The 18,248-nt window shown below is 51.0% G+C and overlaps 1 protein-coding gene across 2 annotated transcripts in view; it reads right to left on the bottom strand.

Moving 5' to 3' along the window:
• The window catches only part of RGS9 (regulator of G protein signaling 9), a 65,253-nt gene that overhangs the window by 29,736 nt on the left and 17,269 nt on the right, over positions 1 to 18,248 (bottom strand). Inside the window, exons 7-9 of one of the 2 annotated variants that reach the window (XM_059379121.1) lie at positions 17,229 to 17,305; positions 12,810 to 12,891; positions 6,096 to 6,167 (exon numbers count right to left, since the gene is read on the bottom strand). In XM_059379121.1, coding sequence (XP_059235104.1) covers positions 6,096 to 6,167; positions 12,810 to 12,891; positions 17,229 to 17,305 — 231 coding nt within the window. The remainder of the gene's footprint in view (positions 1 to 6,095; positions 6,168 to 12,809; positions 12,892 to 17,228; positions 17,306 to 18,248) is intronic. The other variant, XM_059379122.1, reaches the window with a different exon arrangement.

The raw sequence follows: 18,248 nt of genomic DNA, 5'->3' as shown, positions 1-18,248 counted from the left end.
GGTAACTTTGCATTCAAATCTAAAGCAATCAGGCTCTCTTGTTAGAGTGTGCTCGAGTGGATTAAGAAACCCACCTACTGGTCTACACCTTCTGTTCAAAGGGGATGCTGGACCTGTGCCTAAAATAGTAACCCCTTAGCAATGAGTGCAAAGCAATGGCCATCTCTCTGACCCTTTACAAAGTTTAGGGGAGGGCCGTTTTCTTATTCTGATTTCCAGCTGGGGATACTGAGCCCCTGAAATGTTACAGGCAACTTTCTCCCTACCTCCTTGTCAGTAACGGGTTGAGCCAGGATTCAAACCTAGATTTTCTGTTTGCAAAGCTGAGGAGTGACCCACAAGCCTCAGAACAGAGCCTACTCTCTTCCCCAGTTCCTTCTTTGCCTTAAAGCCACGGGTGCTGCACCGAGGACTGACTCAGTCCAGCCATGCCGTTTAAAATTAAAGCAAAAAGATGGGGCGCCTGGGTGGCTCAGTGGGTCAGAGCCTCTGCCTTCGGCTCAGGTCATGATCCCAGGGAGCCTGCTTCCTCCTCTCTCTCTGCCTGTCTCTCTGCCTCCTTGTGATCTCTGTCTGTCAAATAAATAAATAAAATCTTAAAAAAAAAAAAATTAAAGCAAAAAGAGAGCCAAAGCCCGAATCACAGAATGTGGCAGAAAGACAGGAAACACTCCTTAGTCAACACTAATGACAGAAAGACAAACTCCCAGCTATAAGAGAAATGAGATCTGGGGATCAGACACACAGCACGGTGACTTTAATGAACAACACTGTTGAGGTACTTGGAAGTTGTTAAAGAGAGTAGATCTTAAATGTCATCAGCACACACACACAAATCTTATTTCTGCAAAGGCGTGGAGGCGTGGGCTAACCTTATTGTGGTAATCATTTTACAATATACACACAGCTCTCATGATCCTGTGCACCTTAAATTTATACACATTATATGTTGACCTCTCAATAAGGCTAGGGAAGAGAAAACACTAACAATGGTGATGATCACAATTATACTAGACCTGGGTTCAGCAGCCAGAGGGCACGAACACCCTCCTGCCAAGTGCCCAGGAGCCCAGATCAAACCTCCTACAGGCTCGGGGCTCCTGAGTGGACCAACAGAGACAAAATGAGCCAGATTCTCAGTCCGCCTGACCTTTTCTGGGCCCCGAGGCAAGCTGTCCCTGCAAGTCAATCACAATCACGTGCACTTTGTCATCTCCCCTTTACCTGGCCTGGCCTGGCTTTCAGCCTAATATGTGTCTGGGACCATGATCTCAGTCTTCAGTGTGTTAAAATGTTGAATATTTTCATTCACTTTATTTGATTGTATTACCCCACAAGGGCTTCTGCTTTGGTGGTGCGGTTTGCTGACTGTTTTGGGGTTCCTAAGATTACCAGCCACCCTCTAGGAGCCGGACGGCAGTGGCTTCCGTGGAACCCAAGTCTTCCCTACCTCTACCTTGGATTTCCCATATGGATTTTACTGCTTTCTAGCTGTAAAAATAGCTTTCCTTGGGATCAGCTTTCTCTAGACGGACATACAGGGCATCTCTGTCCTGTTAAGGGGTATGTGGACATAGGGATGGTGCAGGAGAGGGTCCCGGACTTTTCTAAAAGACAAAGAACGAATGGGATTGGGGAGGGGAGGGACAGCTTAGGAAAGAGAACAGACTCCCAGATGGGGCCCAGGTCAAATTCCTGGTTCTGTCACTTATTGGCTCCACAACTTTGGATGAGTTATTTAGCTGTCAAAGCCTCTTCCCTCATTTATAAAGGGGAATCAGAAAAGGGGGGGGAGGGCGTTAAATGAGATAATATGCAGAGGGGACGGGCACAGAGCAGAGGCTCAACAGACAGCAGCCGTGGCGTAAGGTTCATGCACTGCTGCCAAGAGTAGCCACAGTGCAGTGTGGACCCCCAACTCCAAGACAAAACCCAGGACGCCCCTGCAATTTGGGGGACATATGTACACTAGAGAAGTTATTCGTCGTTTATCTGATAATCAAATTCAACTGAGAATCCAGTATTTTTATTTGTTAAATCTCGTAAACCTGCCCACGTTATTATTACTTAACCAAAGGCCATAAAAAAGACATAAAGTAGAGTTATTTAAAAATGCACACACACATGCACATGTGCGCCAATTTCTAAGCAACTCAAAGACAACCGCTTCGTGACAATGTAAGAAATGAACATCTTTTTCCTCCCTGTAATTCATGCACAGGCTCCCTGCCTTCTTGACTGGTGGCCCTCCTGGAGGGAAGTCACGGCTTTATTCCTCATCCAAGGGACACCCTTTGCTACGGTAAGATACTCTGCCTAAGGAATCGTCAAATTCTACGCATTCCTGGAATTCTAACTTATTCTTTTCCCCTTGTGGAGTTACCCAAATAGGGACACCTCTAGAGCCTGTTTACACAGCTGTGTGGGGGGCTTGCTGGCCTCCCAACCCCGGGGGGCGGGCTGCAGACAACCATGACACGTGGGAGGGGTCCGTGGGGCCATGCCCTGGGAGACCCTGGGGTCACCGCAGACAGGGATGTGGAAGCGAGGAGGAGGGACAAGCAAGGACCCTGAGACCTGGCAGCCAGGCAGGAATATACGGGCAAACAGAGGCAAGGGGTTGGGCTAGTCACAGAGTGAGACGCAAGATAGAAACGCCCATGGGGAATGGGGGGATGTAGGCATTGAGAGCAGAGAGGGGGTCAAAAGTCAGAAACCAGGAGGTCCGGGGACTGATGGGGTTAATGCAAAGCAGACAAGAGATGGGACGCATCTCCCTGCCCAAAGACTCAAGAATTTGAGGTTGTGATCACTTGAGGTTGTCTGTCCTGCCATGAGCTTCCTGATCCGGGTGGAGGCAGGACAGACTGTAATTTGTAGGGCCTGGTGCAAAACGCACCTGCAGGACCACCTCGTCCAAAGAAAGCAGTAAGAATGTTAAGGAGGTGCCAGGCGAAATGAACCCAAGCGCAGAGCCCTACTGAGTGTGGAACTGTGGCCCAGTGCCCAGGTCTTCCCCCCATGATAGTGACCCTGGGGGCACACTGGAAAGGTGTGGTTGGGGTGGGGTGGGGTGGATCGTGGGATCAGAAAAGAGCAAAAGCCACAGGCCTGGGAAGTCATGGAGCCAATAAGTGACAGAACCAGGAATTTGACCTGGACCCAATATGGAAGTCTGTTCTCTTTCCTAAGCCAGCCCTCCCCTCCCCAATCCCATTCCCTCTCTGTCCTTTAGAAAAGTCCAGGACCCTCTCCTGCACCATCTCAGAAATGACCTCACAACATGGCGACTGTTGGGATAATGACAGCTACTGTCCATGGAGTACCTCCACATGTTGGACACCATTACAGACTTTGCATAAATGATCTCATGTAATCCTCTGAGGAAGGAGCTACTGTTATTCCCATTTTGTGGATAAGGAAACTTAAGGCTTTGAATAACTCAAGAGCTTGTCCAAGATCACATGTCCAGGGAGTGGCTGAGCTGGGACTCACGGTGAGGTCAAAGCTTTCTTCAGCACACCACAGTGGGCCTCATCAGAAAATGACTATGGTCACCCTATCTGGGTCAAGAGAGGAAGGGCCAGCCCCGGGCATACCACCACCCATGGCCAGGCTAGTGCCCGGCCGCCATTTTGTCTCCTCAGTGAAGTAAAAGGAAGATGGAAGATGGGGCTGTGTGTGCCCCAAGTCATGGGAACTGAGAGAGGACACACTCTCTGGGTGTGGCCCTGGGACCACAGGCAGCTCCTCCCAGGGCTCAGTGGCCACACCAAACCAGGAGCCACCAGCCTGCAGAGATGGGTCACCGGGAACCCCAGACACCAACAACCGAACAGCCTCATTCTTACCCTTGCTGGTGTTCACTTCTTTTGGGTTATTTGCCTCCATTTAAGGAAAACAGGCAGCTTTTCAAGAATTTACTAATTCTCAGAAATGGCCTCTCTTCCAACCAGGAATGAGAGCCCTTCTCTGGAATGAGACAAAAATCCGGAACCTCTGCATGCCCAAGGCCTCACGGAGACACCTCACGTTCTCTCGACCCTCTGCCCCTCAGAGCAGACAAACCGGGGAGAACGGAGGACACTTAATCAGTCGGTGGGGACGCTGCCAACACATCAAACATGGCACCAGCCTCCGTCCTCCCCAGTGGCTGGGCCTGACACACACTGGGGTTGGTGGGGCAGCACAGGCCCCGCTCGCATGAGAATTACGGTGCTTTATTCTTCGGAATATTCCAGAGCAGCCCGAGTGCAGACAGGAGAAAGAGAGCTGGTGAGAGAGAGATAGAGAAAGGAAGGATAAATAAAGGGTACGCTCCCCCCGGGCCAAACATGGCTGCGGGAGGGACAGCCCCCAGCCTCACACACTGTCTGGTGCTCTGACTCGGGGTGACAGGATCGCCGGCATCTGGCAAGGAGTGGGTAGAAAGTGTCAGAAGGTAAGCTCTTCTCCCAGCCTGACTGCCCGTGAGCCTAAAGATGCTGCCAGTGAGAAGGGGTCTGGCCAGGCTTCTTGGGAGCTACTGCCCAAATAGCATGGAGGAGAGAGCACCTCAGCTCCTTGGCTGTCCTGCCGGAGCTGGAGGGTAAGGCCCCCTGCACCACAGACACACGTGTGCGCGCACACACACACACACACACACACACACACACACACGGTAAGCCAAATCCCGGCGGGCTGGGGTCAGAGTAGAGTGATGTGATTTCTACCTGTACCCTCCCCTCCTCCACACCACAGAGGTTTCCAGAACTGCCGGTTATCCACTTAAAAAAAAAAAAAAAAAAAAAGCAGATCTTCGTCCCCGGTTCAGTATTTTCCTTGATGCTTTTGTTTCCATAGCAACCAAGCCTACAAGCCTCAGCAATTATCCTGCATCTGATGAGGTAAATGTGGAAAAGGCAATGAAGGCTGACAGCCCCATACATGTATTAAAGGCAGGGTCACTTTGAGTTGTGAGCAAGGGACATTCTCCGGGGACTCGATGTCCCCTCGCCACATGAACTCCATCCCTAAACCCACGCCTCTGTCTCATGCACTGGACCCTTGAGTTCCAGGTCCCAGCAGACTGCCTTCTGCCTCCTTTCTGGCATATTCCTCCCATCTTCCACTCAAGCTGTTAGACACTGCCAAGGCTTAGAGGTGACACACGAGGCTGAAATGTCCCTGACCCCTTGCTGCCCATGGACAACATTAGACAGAAAGCCATAGAACCATGTAAGACTAGTTCAAGTGGGTTTTAGGCTCCACGGTTCTCATTCGGGGCCCTCATATTCCCCAGGCACACTGGACAACATCTAGGACATCTGTGATTGTCAGGACTGGGAGGCTGGCGGGGAAAGGCATGGAGTTACTGGTGCCCAGTGGGCAGAGTCCAGAGGTGCTGCCAAACATCCTGTAGGACATGCAGGAAATCCCCCCGCAAGGAATTTTCTGGCCCCAAATAACAGTGCCATGGTTGAGAAGCTTTACCCTCAATGCCCCCCGTCTCCATAGCTCATGCCCTGCATTTCTTTAAATAAAACACTGTCTTGGGGAATATGGCCACCCATCATAAGTGGTGGCCCATTTGGGAAAAGGGTCCCTCTAAAACTAAAAGCATAAGAGAATCTTTGCAAAGGTCTTGCCCTACTGAGATTCAAAAGAAAAGTGTGACATTCTGGGTCATGTGGATTAAAGTTTAAACCCAAAGTTGATTCAAGGGTTTTGAGCCTGGGACCTACAGTCTCTAGGAGATCAGAGAACTGGCTGGAATTGCGGGCAAAACATCTGTCTGGGCATCTTTGGAGGAAATGGGAACATAATTTTCATCAAGTTTTCTAAGGGAGATCTGCCTCAGAAGAAATCTGAAACCCAACCACCTACATCCCATTTGCTCTGACCTGTACTCCACATTCTCTCGTCTCTCATCACGCAAGACCCTGGTCACAGCCTGCCCCCTCCCTGGCACGGGCACCACAAGATATCTTTTTGGCTGTTCCCAAAAGGGCTACATCATTGTCCCAACAGAGACAAATAGACAATAGTCGTGTGGACACCTTCCCAGCCTAAGAACTCAACCCAGGCCCTACCCAAAGTATGCAGCCGAGACCTACCTGGTTTACCTGAACCTCATTCGGATTGGTCACTCGGTCCAGGCCATAGTCCAGCACGTTGTTCATTCCCGGCTGAATGGAATAAAAAGAGTGTAAGAACCACCCCTGGAAGAATCTCCAGTTTTTGATTAACTTTGGGTCTTGGTCAAACTGCCAATAATGAGACTGAGATGAGAAGGGCTTGTGGCTTAGCCCATGGGGAACCACAGCTGTTGTAAGACCCTCTGGGTGAGCTGGGAAGCTTCATGGAGCTGTTCCACCCCCACGGCATCCCCAGAACCCAACACAGTAGGATGAATGTGTGGGTGGGTAAGTGTGTAGGGTGCTGGGAGAACGGATGGATAGACGGACGGATAGATGGATGGATGGGTGGACGGATGGCTGAATGGAAGGAAAGGATGGACAGGTTGGTGGTTAGAAGGAAGGATAGAAGGACGGATGAATGAAATGGATGGGTGGGTGGATGGGTAGATGGATAGATGAACAGAAGGAAGGAAAAGAAAGAAGAATGCATAAATCTTAAACTCAAGAGTTCACTGAAATTAGTACATGGGGCTGTGACTCCTCTAGCAGTGCTCCTTACCCACCCCCCAACTTAGAAGGCAGTGCTTTGGAGAATCTGGGCTTCAGTCAGCACCTTTGGGTTTCAGCCCTCAATCTACCACTTCTTAGCGGTGAGGAAGACTTTGGAAACTACTTCTCTCTACACTTGCTACCTCTCCTGAGAAATGGAGATGTTCCTTCCTACCCGTCAAGTTCTTGCCAAGGATTTAACAAGATGATGTGCAAAGCTCCCACCAGAGGGTAGCAATTACTGAGCAAGGGCTTGTATTCATTTTAAGATAGTCTTTGTAAAGGCCTGGCCCAAAGAGGGGGGGCCCTCAGTCATTACCAGTCCCCTCCTCGATCAGGAAACCAAATCTGCAGCCAGTCTTGCTTGGCTTCTCCCAATTCCTTGGCCAGAAAGTTGGGTCTTCTATGTTCTTTTCTGTTAGTTTTTTTGCAGGCCACCATCAAGTTCCCAGCACATGGGACCAACCAGGCCCACTATACTGAGGCAGAAGGCCGCTGAGCTTTCCCCCCATCAGATTCAAGCTCACCCACATGTTCGGTCCAGAGGGATGACTGCCGAGGGAAATACAGGATGCCCAGTTAGGCTGGATGTTCAGACAAATGACAGATAATTTTGATACATGATTTATGTAAAAATATATTCCATATGCTTTGGATATAAACATACCATAACCATCAAAATAACGTGACATGAATCATTTGCCGTTTATCTGAAATTCAAACTTAGCTGGGCATCCTGTCTTTTACTTGCTAAATTGGCCAACTCAGCTCAGCAGGCTACCATGGGGGGCACATATTGGGCACAGAGCAGAGGCAAGAAAGAGAAGAAAGAACAGAGCAGAGTGGAAAATCAGTGGGGAGAAAGACAGGGTTAAGGGCGTGGCTGTCCTCACCCACCCCCCCACCTCCCCCCCACCCCCGCTGTCACAGATGTGGACCTCCATCAACAAATGGTTATCAGGCACTTCCCGTAGCTGACATCGTGCTCAGCCTGGGAGCCTGTGGGGAATGTGACACTTCCAGACATTTCCAGCTGGCATCTCAAGGCACTTCCGGTCTCGTGGGCAAGGCACTTGGCAATTTATCACACAAATGATAAATCACAGTTGTGACAAGTGCTACAAGGGACAACACAGAAGTCCGAGCCAGTCTTCCACGGATGGAACCGAGCAAAGGGGGCGGGGGTTGGGGGACAGGACGGGAGGACGGTCATCAGAATCTGTGCCTTTCCCTAAAGTGAGTTCTAGGAACTGTCCTTTCCATCTGGTACAAAGAAATCCCCCTGGGATAACTGAAGACACACACACACACACACACACACACACACACACAGCCTGCGCTCCTGGCCCTCACAACCTCAGCAGCTTCGGAGCAGTTGTCTGCCCACGTCTTGAGTTAGTTCTCCAGATCTTTCCTTTGAACTTGACCCATGTTCCGCTATCACTCTGGCTGCCCCGGCACTCACAGGTGCACCCACTGCCCTGTCTCCTGCATCCGTGCCCCCCTGCCCTTGTGCATCTCAGAGGTGTCAGTCGCTCCCCAGAGCTATGGTCCCCTCCCAGTGCCCTGACTCAGAACTGCCCAGGCAGCTGCCTTTGTACCTCCCACTGGTTTGGAAGACTCCTAGGCTGGCTGGCTCCCTCCCTGCCCCCCTCCATCCATCCATCCATCTATCCATTCATCAGGTAGCATCAAGTCTTTGCTCCCCACGACCACTGCTGATGTAGTTTCTGCCTGGTGAGGGTGATTGACACTCAAGTGACCCAGAGCTGCCTGCCAGTGCACAGGAAACCAGGCCAATCCCTGCGGTGGGCTGCTAGCAGATAAGGAGACAGGAAGACCTACCCAGCCCCAGTGCCACACGCAGACAGCCCACAGACGGCCAACCCTCCCTCGGTGAGCGCCAAGGTGTGACACCCCGGGAACACCCCCGAGCATAAGCCGAAGAGATAATTTGCTAAATGCACCATCATTTAGGTTAGGAAAGAAGCTCTGTACCACCCCCACGACTGCTCCATGAGGAGGCGACATCCCCAGAATAAGCATTCCAGAGCAGCACCCGCGGGGAGCTGAAGGACACTGTTGGTGGCACTCCTCCCAAACCCTCCTGCCCCTTCTCCTGCTCTGTTCTCCTTCATCATCACTCTTTTCCCTAACGTATCAGCTCGGCCGATTCTGGTGCATGGGACAGAACACAAATATAAAAGACCAAATAGCTGTATCAACAAAACAAAGCAGGGGAGAGAGGCAGAGCTGGGGCAGCGGTGGGGAGATGGGTTTTGGCTGGAACAGCACTTCCCTGGGGAGCTGCGCCCAGACCCTGAGCTGACGCAGGACCCCTGCCTCTTTCCAGCTGTCCTGTCTTTCCATACACCATTTCCCCGCGCACTCGCGTCTGTCTCTGTCTCTCCACCAGACTGTCAGCTCCTCGAGAGCGCAGGCCGCCGTCTGTCCTGGCTCATCCTTCAAATACCCCCACCTGGTACAGGGTGGACACCCACAAACTAGATGTCGACTTCTTTCTTCCTTTGAATCAGACAAAATATGTGGGTTTTCCACCTGTTCTTATGACATCACGTTAGAGGTCGGACCATTTTTCTAGGTCAATGAATGGCCTTGGAAAATACAAATTTTTAATAGCTTCCTAATGCTCCCCCATGTGGATATCGTCTCATGTTTAAAGATTTAAATGTATCTATTTATTTATTTAAATCTATTCTGCTGTTTCTCTGTTGTGGGACATTTAGCTCGACCTCAACCGGAAACGGAAGGCAGAACCTTCTTCTCTGGTGAGTGTCGGTGTTGGTGGTGGACAGGAAGGCCACTTAGATGATATTCAGACAAGAGACCCTGGGGTTTAGAGCACACAGCGCCACTGTCCCTGGACCATGGTCTTCACATATCCACAGTCCCTATGTGAGTGGACCATATCCTCGGGTCCACTGTGACTTCTGTGACTTCGGGTCCACTTCACTTCTGAGACTCAGAAGTCACCGACAGTGCCGCAAAGATGCACCAAAGGCCCCCAGATGACTTCTCTAAGGGAACCCTTCTCTCTCTGTTGATTTACACAATTAACTGTCTGCCTCCCGTCCAGATCTGCACTCTCTTTCACTTGGGTAAAAAACAAGAGAGGAACATCGCTTTCCTTAGCTATTCTCCCCTTCTAGACCCTGTCTCCCCCGCCCCCGGACCTGGATGCTGAGTCCCAGGCAGCATCTTGGCTCAGGATGGGGGTTGGGTCACATCCCTCAGCCACCACCACCCACATCTGGGCCTGGCCTCTGCCCGCGATCGTGTCCTGATACAGCATCTGACACCACACTCACGTGGGCGTCCCCTCCTAGAGCAGCAGCCCATCAGACAGAAATAGATTCACACCCCAGGGCTGTGCAACCTCCTGGCCTTGTCTGAGCCTTGGTCGCCCCATCTGAATGCTGGGGGTGGCGAGACTCCCGACTCACCAGCATCACCATCAGGTGAACAGGATCGTCCACAACGAGAGCTTACCACGGGCACACAGCCAGTGCACGATGATTTTTATTTTATGCTCAGCACCAAACTTGGCCGGCACAGAGTCAGAGCCCGTGAAGGTTTCACAGATCAAGGAACAGACAAGGGAACGGGGGAACCACTGTGGGACGGCAAGCCGCGTCCTGTGCTACGACAGTCGGTTACAGACGGTCCATAGACCAGCTGCTGCACGCTTCATGGAGCCAAAAGTTAGTCTGCCTGGCTGGCTCTCTTCCCACCAAACTGACAGTCTGTTTGGGTCTCCTGGAGACGGTCTGACAGCCCCCAAGCTCCCGGGCTTCGCGGGTTTGTCAGGGAGACTGCTCAGTTTCTAGGCTGAGACAGACTTCCAGCAGGATGCCCTTCAAACAGAGCACCCGGCCCAGAGGCTGCCGGTGATTAAGGGAAGTCAGGGAGAGCAGAACCCACAGGCAGCCCAGCCCCATCTTGGACCATCCATGCAGTCTGGACCCAGGAAGCAGCACTTCCAGAGACTGGACGTGAAAAACCAGTTTTGTGTCCGTGGGGTTTTACGACGGTTCCAGGGACATCAGAACCTCATTGAGAACTCAGCTCCCTGGCGCTCTCAAAGAGGGACTGGCTACCTTTGAACCCCGGTGTCTTGTTAAGGCAGCAGGGACTCATGCGATGGTCTAATGACCAAGGAGGTGACAGAAAGGACTTCGATGCCCTAAGACATCCCATGTCATTGTGGGGGGAGGCAGAAGAGCACAGGGGCCAGGAGAGAGTGCTCTGCAGTCTGGCCCTTGCTAGCTGTGCAACTCTAGCAACATCCCTGAGCCTCAGCTTTCCCATCTGCAGAATGGGACGAATAGAAGCACCTTCTACCTGGGGCTGTGAAGATGAAATGAGAGAACAGACGCGGAGTGAAGCCCAGCACGATGCCCAGCACACAGTGATGTGTGCAGTTCAGGTCTGCCGTGATGGTGGTGATGATGATGATGGAGGCAGAGGAAGTGGCAGCAGTGGGGGAGAGGGGGGAGTGGAGGCGGGGCAGGTGATGGCGGAAGCAGTAATCAGAGAGTCACATGGTCAAATTTCAGGGAGTTCAGCATCATACTGTGAAGAACCTCAGCCATCTGCCTGGTACAGGGACCAAGAGCTTGTCCCAGGAGAAGTGGGGGAAACTCAGATCATCTGTTTTGCACTTCGTCCCCTATGGGTCTCCTGGTTTCAGGGACAGAGGGGAGGAGAGAGACCCAGGGCAGGTTCTGGGTACCACCAGTCTATGCCACTTTGCCAGGGACGCAGTCACATCGGCATTTCCCCACCATGGGGTCTCTGCAAGTAACGTGAAGCCAGTCTCCACCCTGCAAGGAGCAGGGTCCCCTCCCCATCATGAGTGCCACGGGCACCAGGGTGTCTTGCCCAATGAGTGGCTTCCCCACTCATTGTGCCCTTCTCCCCGCCCAGGCTTCAGGAACAGATGACAGAAGGCAGGCTGAACAATGCCAGTGTCCTTGTCCTACAAAGATCTCACTCCTGAGCTACAATGAGGCGGTGGGGAGAGGAGGGGAACGTGTGCTTGGCTGTTTCTCTAGAAACCTCTCATCCCAGCCGTGGACTCCTTCACCCAGCTCCAGGGACCCATGTCAGGCATCAGCTAACCGATTTGTCTAGAGGAGGAATCCTGGAACAAAGCAAAACCAAACGAGCTTCTTGGGGATCAACCCCAGGACCTTAATCTCAGCAGTGAGGCATGGAAACCAACACCCCCACAGATGGAACACCGTACATGTTATCTGCTTTAAGTTTAGAAAGAAAACAAGCAAAATGGCCAAAATCTGATGAGTTCTAAGGTCCAAGATCCAAAAGCTTTGGCACAGTGACCAGCCCAGGTCACTTTCTGGTCCTGAGAATGTGGTCAGCTGAGAAGCAGGGAAACTAAAGGACGAAGAGGAAGAACATTCGCTTTGACCTCTTCATGTTCCAGAATCCCTCTAACATCTCCCACCTCCAGTGACCCGTCGGCAGTACCCACGTCTGCCCCAGGTGGAAACTGAGGCAGCAGGGTTAGTGGGTGACCATTCCCGGTAACGAGGCATAACAAGCTACATTACTTATGCCCAGCCTGTGTCTCTGGGCCCCTAAAGTCCCTGAGCCAGACACGCAATGTGCTCTAAGGCATGAGGCTCTGCACACACTTGCTCCTCCTCACCTCCTCCCACCGCAGCTGCTGGGGACAAGAGACACAGTGCCTGGCTTGGGCTGTGCAGACTTCCAGTTCTCTACCGCATTTTATGGGGAGCCTGGGTTCTAGTTTTTTCTTCTTGTATTCTTTTTCCAAGGTGTCACGGCCAAAAAAAAAATAAAATAAAATAAATCCAGCCCTCCTAAAGGACAAGCTCATTTGGCTTCCTCCCAGAGGTCACTTTGCTTAGACCCAACACCACCAGAGGAGCCATGCGCTCACTCCACGCAGGCAGTCTCTGTCCTCTTCCACCAAGAGGTGCTCAGACGCTGACCCAACACCAAGAGACGCACTCGTGCTGATTCCGTTGCAGCCCCAGCGGGAAATGGACCGGCCAAAGGGGTGATGAGTACAGGGTGGGGGTGGAGGAGGCGTGAGCTGGGGGAGGCCGCTGAGCCAGGAAGGCCGATACTCACAGGGCATCGGTGGACCAGCCAATACGCCTTCTCCTGGCAATCCAACGCATACCTGTCTGCCTTAGTCCTTTCCTTTCCGGTCCTGAAAAGCCAAAAAGCCACGTAAAGGCCAGTCAGACTTCATGTTTTTGCTCAGTGATGTACCCCATTCCGGATGCCCCAGACCATTCTCCCCGCCTGTCCAAGTAATCTGTGTTTGCCAGAATCATAATCACGGCAAATGCAAGTATCACACGAGCACTAATTCACTTAATCCCCCCAGGGACCTCGTCCCCCAGACTTAGAGGCTCCAGGGCCGGAAGCAGAGACGGCCTGAATGTGCCCCACGGAGGGTGACGCTGTCAGCAAGGAGCAGAGTGGGACTCGAACCCGCCTGCAGCCTCCGCCGTGTGGCCACCCCAGCGTGACTGGCCCCAGCATCGGACCCCCACCACCTGCACCCCTGCAGCGGGTGTGGGTGACATTCTGGGCTGACATCTGACGCCCCTGGCTTCACGTTTCCCTGCGGTGATAAACAGCATCGTCAACGTCTGGCCATGCCTGCGCTCCGTGCCAGGGAAAATTCTGGGCCTGGGGGAGGAGGGCGGAGGGGTCTATGTGCCTCCCTGCCTGTCCCTTCCGCTCCGTCTCAGGGTTTTTCCAGACCTCACTGATCATAAAAGGCTATTTATTTTTCCGCTTATCTCTGTCTCCCCCTTTGCCCACGACGGAGAGGAAACAATGCCGCGTCTCCCTCCCACGGAAGCCCAGGCCACGTGAACAATCGCGCCGTGGGTCTCATTCAGCACCATTTCCACGGCGACCTGCACTCACACGCGGATGCTTGTTTGCCCGGGCAACGTGGGATGACGCATGTGCCCTCCCCGAGACAGGGACAGCAGATTTATGTGCCCGCTCACGGACGGTGAATACCATCATCGCATCTAGAGAGCCAGACGGAAGGAGAGTGCCATTCGGGCGGGCTGTTGTGCTAACCTCCTCTGGAAATTAAATATGAACACTGTCATTTCCACTTCCCTTTGCCAGCCTAACTGCATTTTCCACCAGGTTAATGACCCTGCAGCCTCAGGAGGGTAGGACACAGATGGCCTGAGGCACCGTGCCGTCTCTACCACGGCAGAGGGACTTGGACATAGAGCGAGTGGCTAACTGACAACAATGGTCCCTCCTGGCATTGCTTCTGTGATGGGTATAACAGGAGACACTCCCTCTCTCTCCCTCTCCTGCTGTGAGGACACAAGAAGGCGGCCATCTGAAAGCCAGAAAGAGTCCTCGCCGGAAACTAAGCCCTGCCATAACCTTGAGCTGGGACTTCGCAACCTCCCAAACCATGACAAAAGAAATGTCTGTTGTTTACGGCACTCGGTGTGTGGTGTCCCGGGGCAGGGAGGTGCGGGCTGATGGAAGAGGGCAGGTAGGGTGGAAAGAGTTTTGCCAGAGGTGGCCCACAGGACTGGATGACTAGATACTGGGCATGGGGGTTTGGGGGTGGGAAGAAAATGGGGTCCCTTGCACGGGTGTGGGTAACACTAGAGGTAGAGGTTTGGGGTAGGGGGGAGAGAAACATTCAAATACAAACAAGTGAGTTAGAGATGTGACATCAACATGCAATGTTAAGTAGCTAGATAGGGAGTCTGGGGTTCAGAAAAGAGGTGTGTGTGGAGAGGATTAGGATGACAAAATGGCTGCCTCGTGAGCCAACCCAGTTTTGTGCTAAGACCCTCTGTTTGTATTAATCAGGGCTCTGCAGAGAAACAGAAACAGTAGGAGATTAGATAGATAGATAGATAGACAGAGGCACAATTTATTTATTTTAAGGAATAACACACAATTGAGGTGGCTGGCAAGTCCAAATTCTGCAGGACATGCCAGGGAGACCCAGGGAAAGGTTGATGTTGCAATCTGAGTCCAAAGGCAACCTAGAAGCAGAACTCCTGCCTTAGAAAACCTGTCTTTATTCTTAAGGCCTTCAACTGATTATACAAGGCCCACCCACACAATGGAAGTAATCTATTTTACTCAAAGACTACTGACTTAAATGTTAATCTCATCTAAAAAATACCTTTACAGGGCACCTGGCTAGATCAGTCTGTGGGGTATGAGATTTGATCTCGGGGTTGTGAGTTTGAGGCCCACACTGGGCATAGAGATTCCTTAAATATCAAAAATTTTTTAAAAATAACTTTACAATGTCATCTTGGACTGGTAGTGAGCCCCTTATCTAGGCACTGTGGCCTAGACAAGTTGACACACAAAATTAGCCACTGCAGACACAAAATCTGAAATCGGAGGCAGCCTTTGAGTCAAGCAATGGAATCAGTGGGGAAAAGCCAGTATCTCAGAAGGTGAGAACCTTTTATAAATTTCTCATCCCAAGGTATCTGGAAGGGATGGAGGGGAGGATGTCCTATGACATGTGCAGCGTGGAGCTTTATCTAGGCTGAGGCCAAAGCCCAAGTACTGGGGCATATGAAAGCCACTGAAAATAGCCCTGAACTGCACAGGCAGCTAGCATGTCCTGAAAAGTCTATGTCAGAATCTGCGGTCCTGGGGATCACTGGGCTATCCTTCCTGCTAAGAGCAGAGAGCCGGAGGAGGAGGAGGAGGTTCCATTTCAGTGTGGAACACAGTAGAAACTCCAAACTGGAGACCATAAGCAGAGCTCGCCAAATGAAGCCTTATGAACAAATATAAGTGATGGGAAGTTAGAGCATTCCCCGCAGCTGCTCTGTCTCTGACATAGCCGGGCAGAAACATGTCAATGGTGAAAGGCCCAAGCCAGATCTCTGAGTAATGCTCCTCTACCTGAATCTCAAGGCTCAGAGCAGATATTTCCCCTTGGAGGCAATAAAACCATCTGCAATTAGAAATTTTGTGTTTCCCAAACTGGATCTCCTGCATAACAGTGCTCACTTCTTGTGATGGCTAATTTTATTGGTCAACTTGACTGCGTCATGGGGCGCCTAGATATGTGGCCAAATATTATTCTGGGTGTATCCCTGAGGGTGTTTTCAGACAAAAGTATTTTAAGTTGAAGACCTGAGTGGAACAAAGGGGATGTTGCTTCCCTAAATGACAAGGAACTCCTCCTGCCCGATGGCCTTGAGCTGGGACATCAGTCTTCCTGCCTTCGGACTCAGCTAAAACATTGACTCCTGGGTCCCCAGCCTGCCAAATGCAGGTCTTGTGACTTCTCAGCCTGTGAAATTGTGTGAGCCAATGCCTTATCAGAAATCTCTCAATATACATACATACATATATATCTTATTTTCTAGAGAGCCCTCACAATCCCTAATACTCTGATCCTAAGGCCACTTGATGATAGCCTGTTGTCCAGCCTAACTATGCACCAGCAAAGGCAGACCCTCCAGAAACTGGACCTGCCAGAGTGAGTGGCTGGGCCCTCCAGACTTACCCATTTTGGTACTATCTGGTATCGGTCTCCTGTATTCTGACTCCCCTATGTCACAGGCACACAGTAGGATCATACATCCCTACCCAAATACCTTTGAAGTTGGTCACAATCATATGAGGAGCTGCTCTGGCTAATGCATTGTGAACAGAAGTGACATGCATCACTTGTGACCGGCACAGGCTTTGTTTCCCTCTGTTCCAACAAAAGGCAAAGCCTGGATGGTGCTGTTCCTTCAGCATGGCTTCTGGAGTGGGTACAAGGCACGTCGGGGCCCCCGCTAACCCAAGTGGACATGTAACGCAAGCAAGAAATGAACCCGTGGTTTCGTGCTCCCAGGACCTCGGGGCTGTTCATTACAACAGTCTGACCTCACTCTGACTAATTCATTCTCTCCAACATGTACACATGGCTCTCCGAGACAAGGCAGAGCCTTCCAGGGACTTCCGGCTCTAGTTCTGAAGTGGACAGCAGGCAAATGAGAGCAGCAGTGGGTGGTTCTACCACACGAACCCACTTAAGCTTTTTATGGCTCCTCAGGGCCCTTAGCACAAAACCCACTAACGACCTGCTCCGGTTGACATCTCGGGTCTCACCCCTTCAGTCCCAGGCTCCCTGCTCCCTGCTCTAGCTACACTATTCAACTGCATCAAGCAGGTGATCTTCTGACTCCAGACTCTGGTTCTGTCTGCTTAGAAGATCCTCCTCACACCTCACCTTCCTCTCCCTCCACCACCACCATTCTTGGAAAACATCTATACAGCTTCCAGGTTCAATATCCTTCCTGAAGCTCCTTTTGGAAACTCCTGTGCGAGGCCCTCACCTCTGTGTAGTGCCACAGCCTATTTGCCCATCCACCTGACCCCAGACTGTGCCTTTATATTCCCCAGGCCCAGCCCACTGCCGGACACATAAGTGCCCAAGAAAGGTTTGTTTTAATAAAAAGAAACAAAGAAAGAAGGGAAGAAGGAAAGACAGCCAGTAGACAAACGTTTTCTTCCACTTACCTGTACTGCTCTTTGGCCTGCATAATGACAAAGTCCCATTTGTAGTTAATTTTTTTGTTCAAGAAATTGTAATTTTCCTAGAAATGGAAAACAAAAAGAACACTAAGCCCCGTGACATACCGGTGTGCAGAAGGCAGAAAGCTCTAAGTCAATGAGGGCATGCCTCTGGCCCTGCAGCTACCTAGCCTCAACCAAATGATCTCCCATCCCAGCTTTGCAAAGACATTCATTCAAAGGGTAGCACCAAATTCTCAAAAAACCTTTACAACAAAAGCCACAACCTGGCTTTGATTTTTTTTTTAAATAACTATATCCCAAATATGATTAGGAAGAAGAGGAGAAAGTGGGAGAAAATGCAGAAACTCAATATTCAATGACAGAGCATCACAAAGATGCACAAAGACAAGTCCTAACATTGGCTTGATGCTGGCTTTTCCAAAAATATGTTTGTAAAGAATAAAAACACAGCAAGATTGTTGCTGTCTGCCTGGAAGTCTAGCCTTTTGAGGGTGAGGGTATGTTCTTTGAGAAATCTGACTCATCTGGCCTAAAACAAAATTACACTATTGTTTTCCCATCACAAACTCTAGTTCAAATCTGTTCATCACATAATATCCATTATCAAGCATATTAATTGTCTCATTGTTGTAGAACAGCAAAAGGAAGATAATAGCTATTGTGTGTCCAGTAGCCACTGAGGCAAGAGCAGGAGAAACTGAAGTTTGACCGGAGGAATTTACTTCTAAACAGATGGATGGATGAATGGTGGATGGATGATGGATGGATGGATGGATGGATGATGGATAAAGGGTGGATGGATGGATGGGTGGATGGTGGATGATGGTTGGGTTAAAAAGTGGATGGATGGATGGTGGATAGATAGATAGTGGATGGATGGACAGATGATGGATGAAGGGTAGATGGATGGTGGATGGATGGTTGGGTAGATCGTGGATGGATGGATGGATGCACAGATGGGTGGATGGATGGATAGATGGATGGATGGATGGATGGTTGGAT

The sequence above is a fragment of the Mustela nigripes genome, chromosome 16 (assembly GCF_022355385.1).
Source record: "Mustela nigripes isolate SB6536 chromosome 16, MUSNIG.SB6536, whole genome shotgun sequence".
NCBI lineage: Eukaryota > Metazoa > Chordata > Mammalia > Carnivora > Mustelidae > Mustela > Mustela nigripes.
This window is presented reverse-complemented; position numbering and strand designations above follow the sequence as displayed.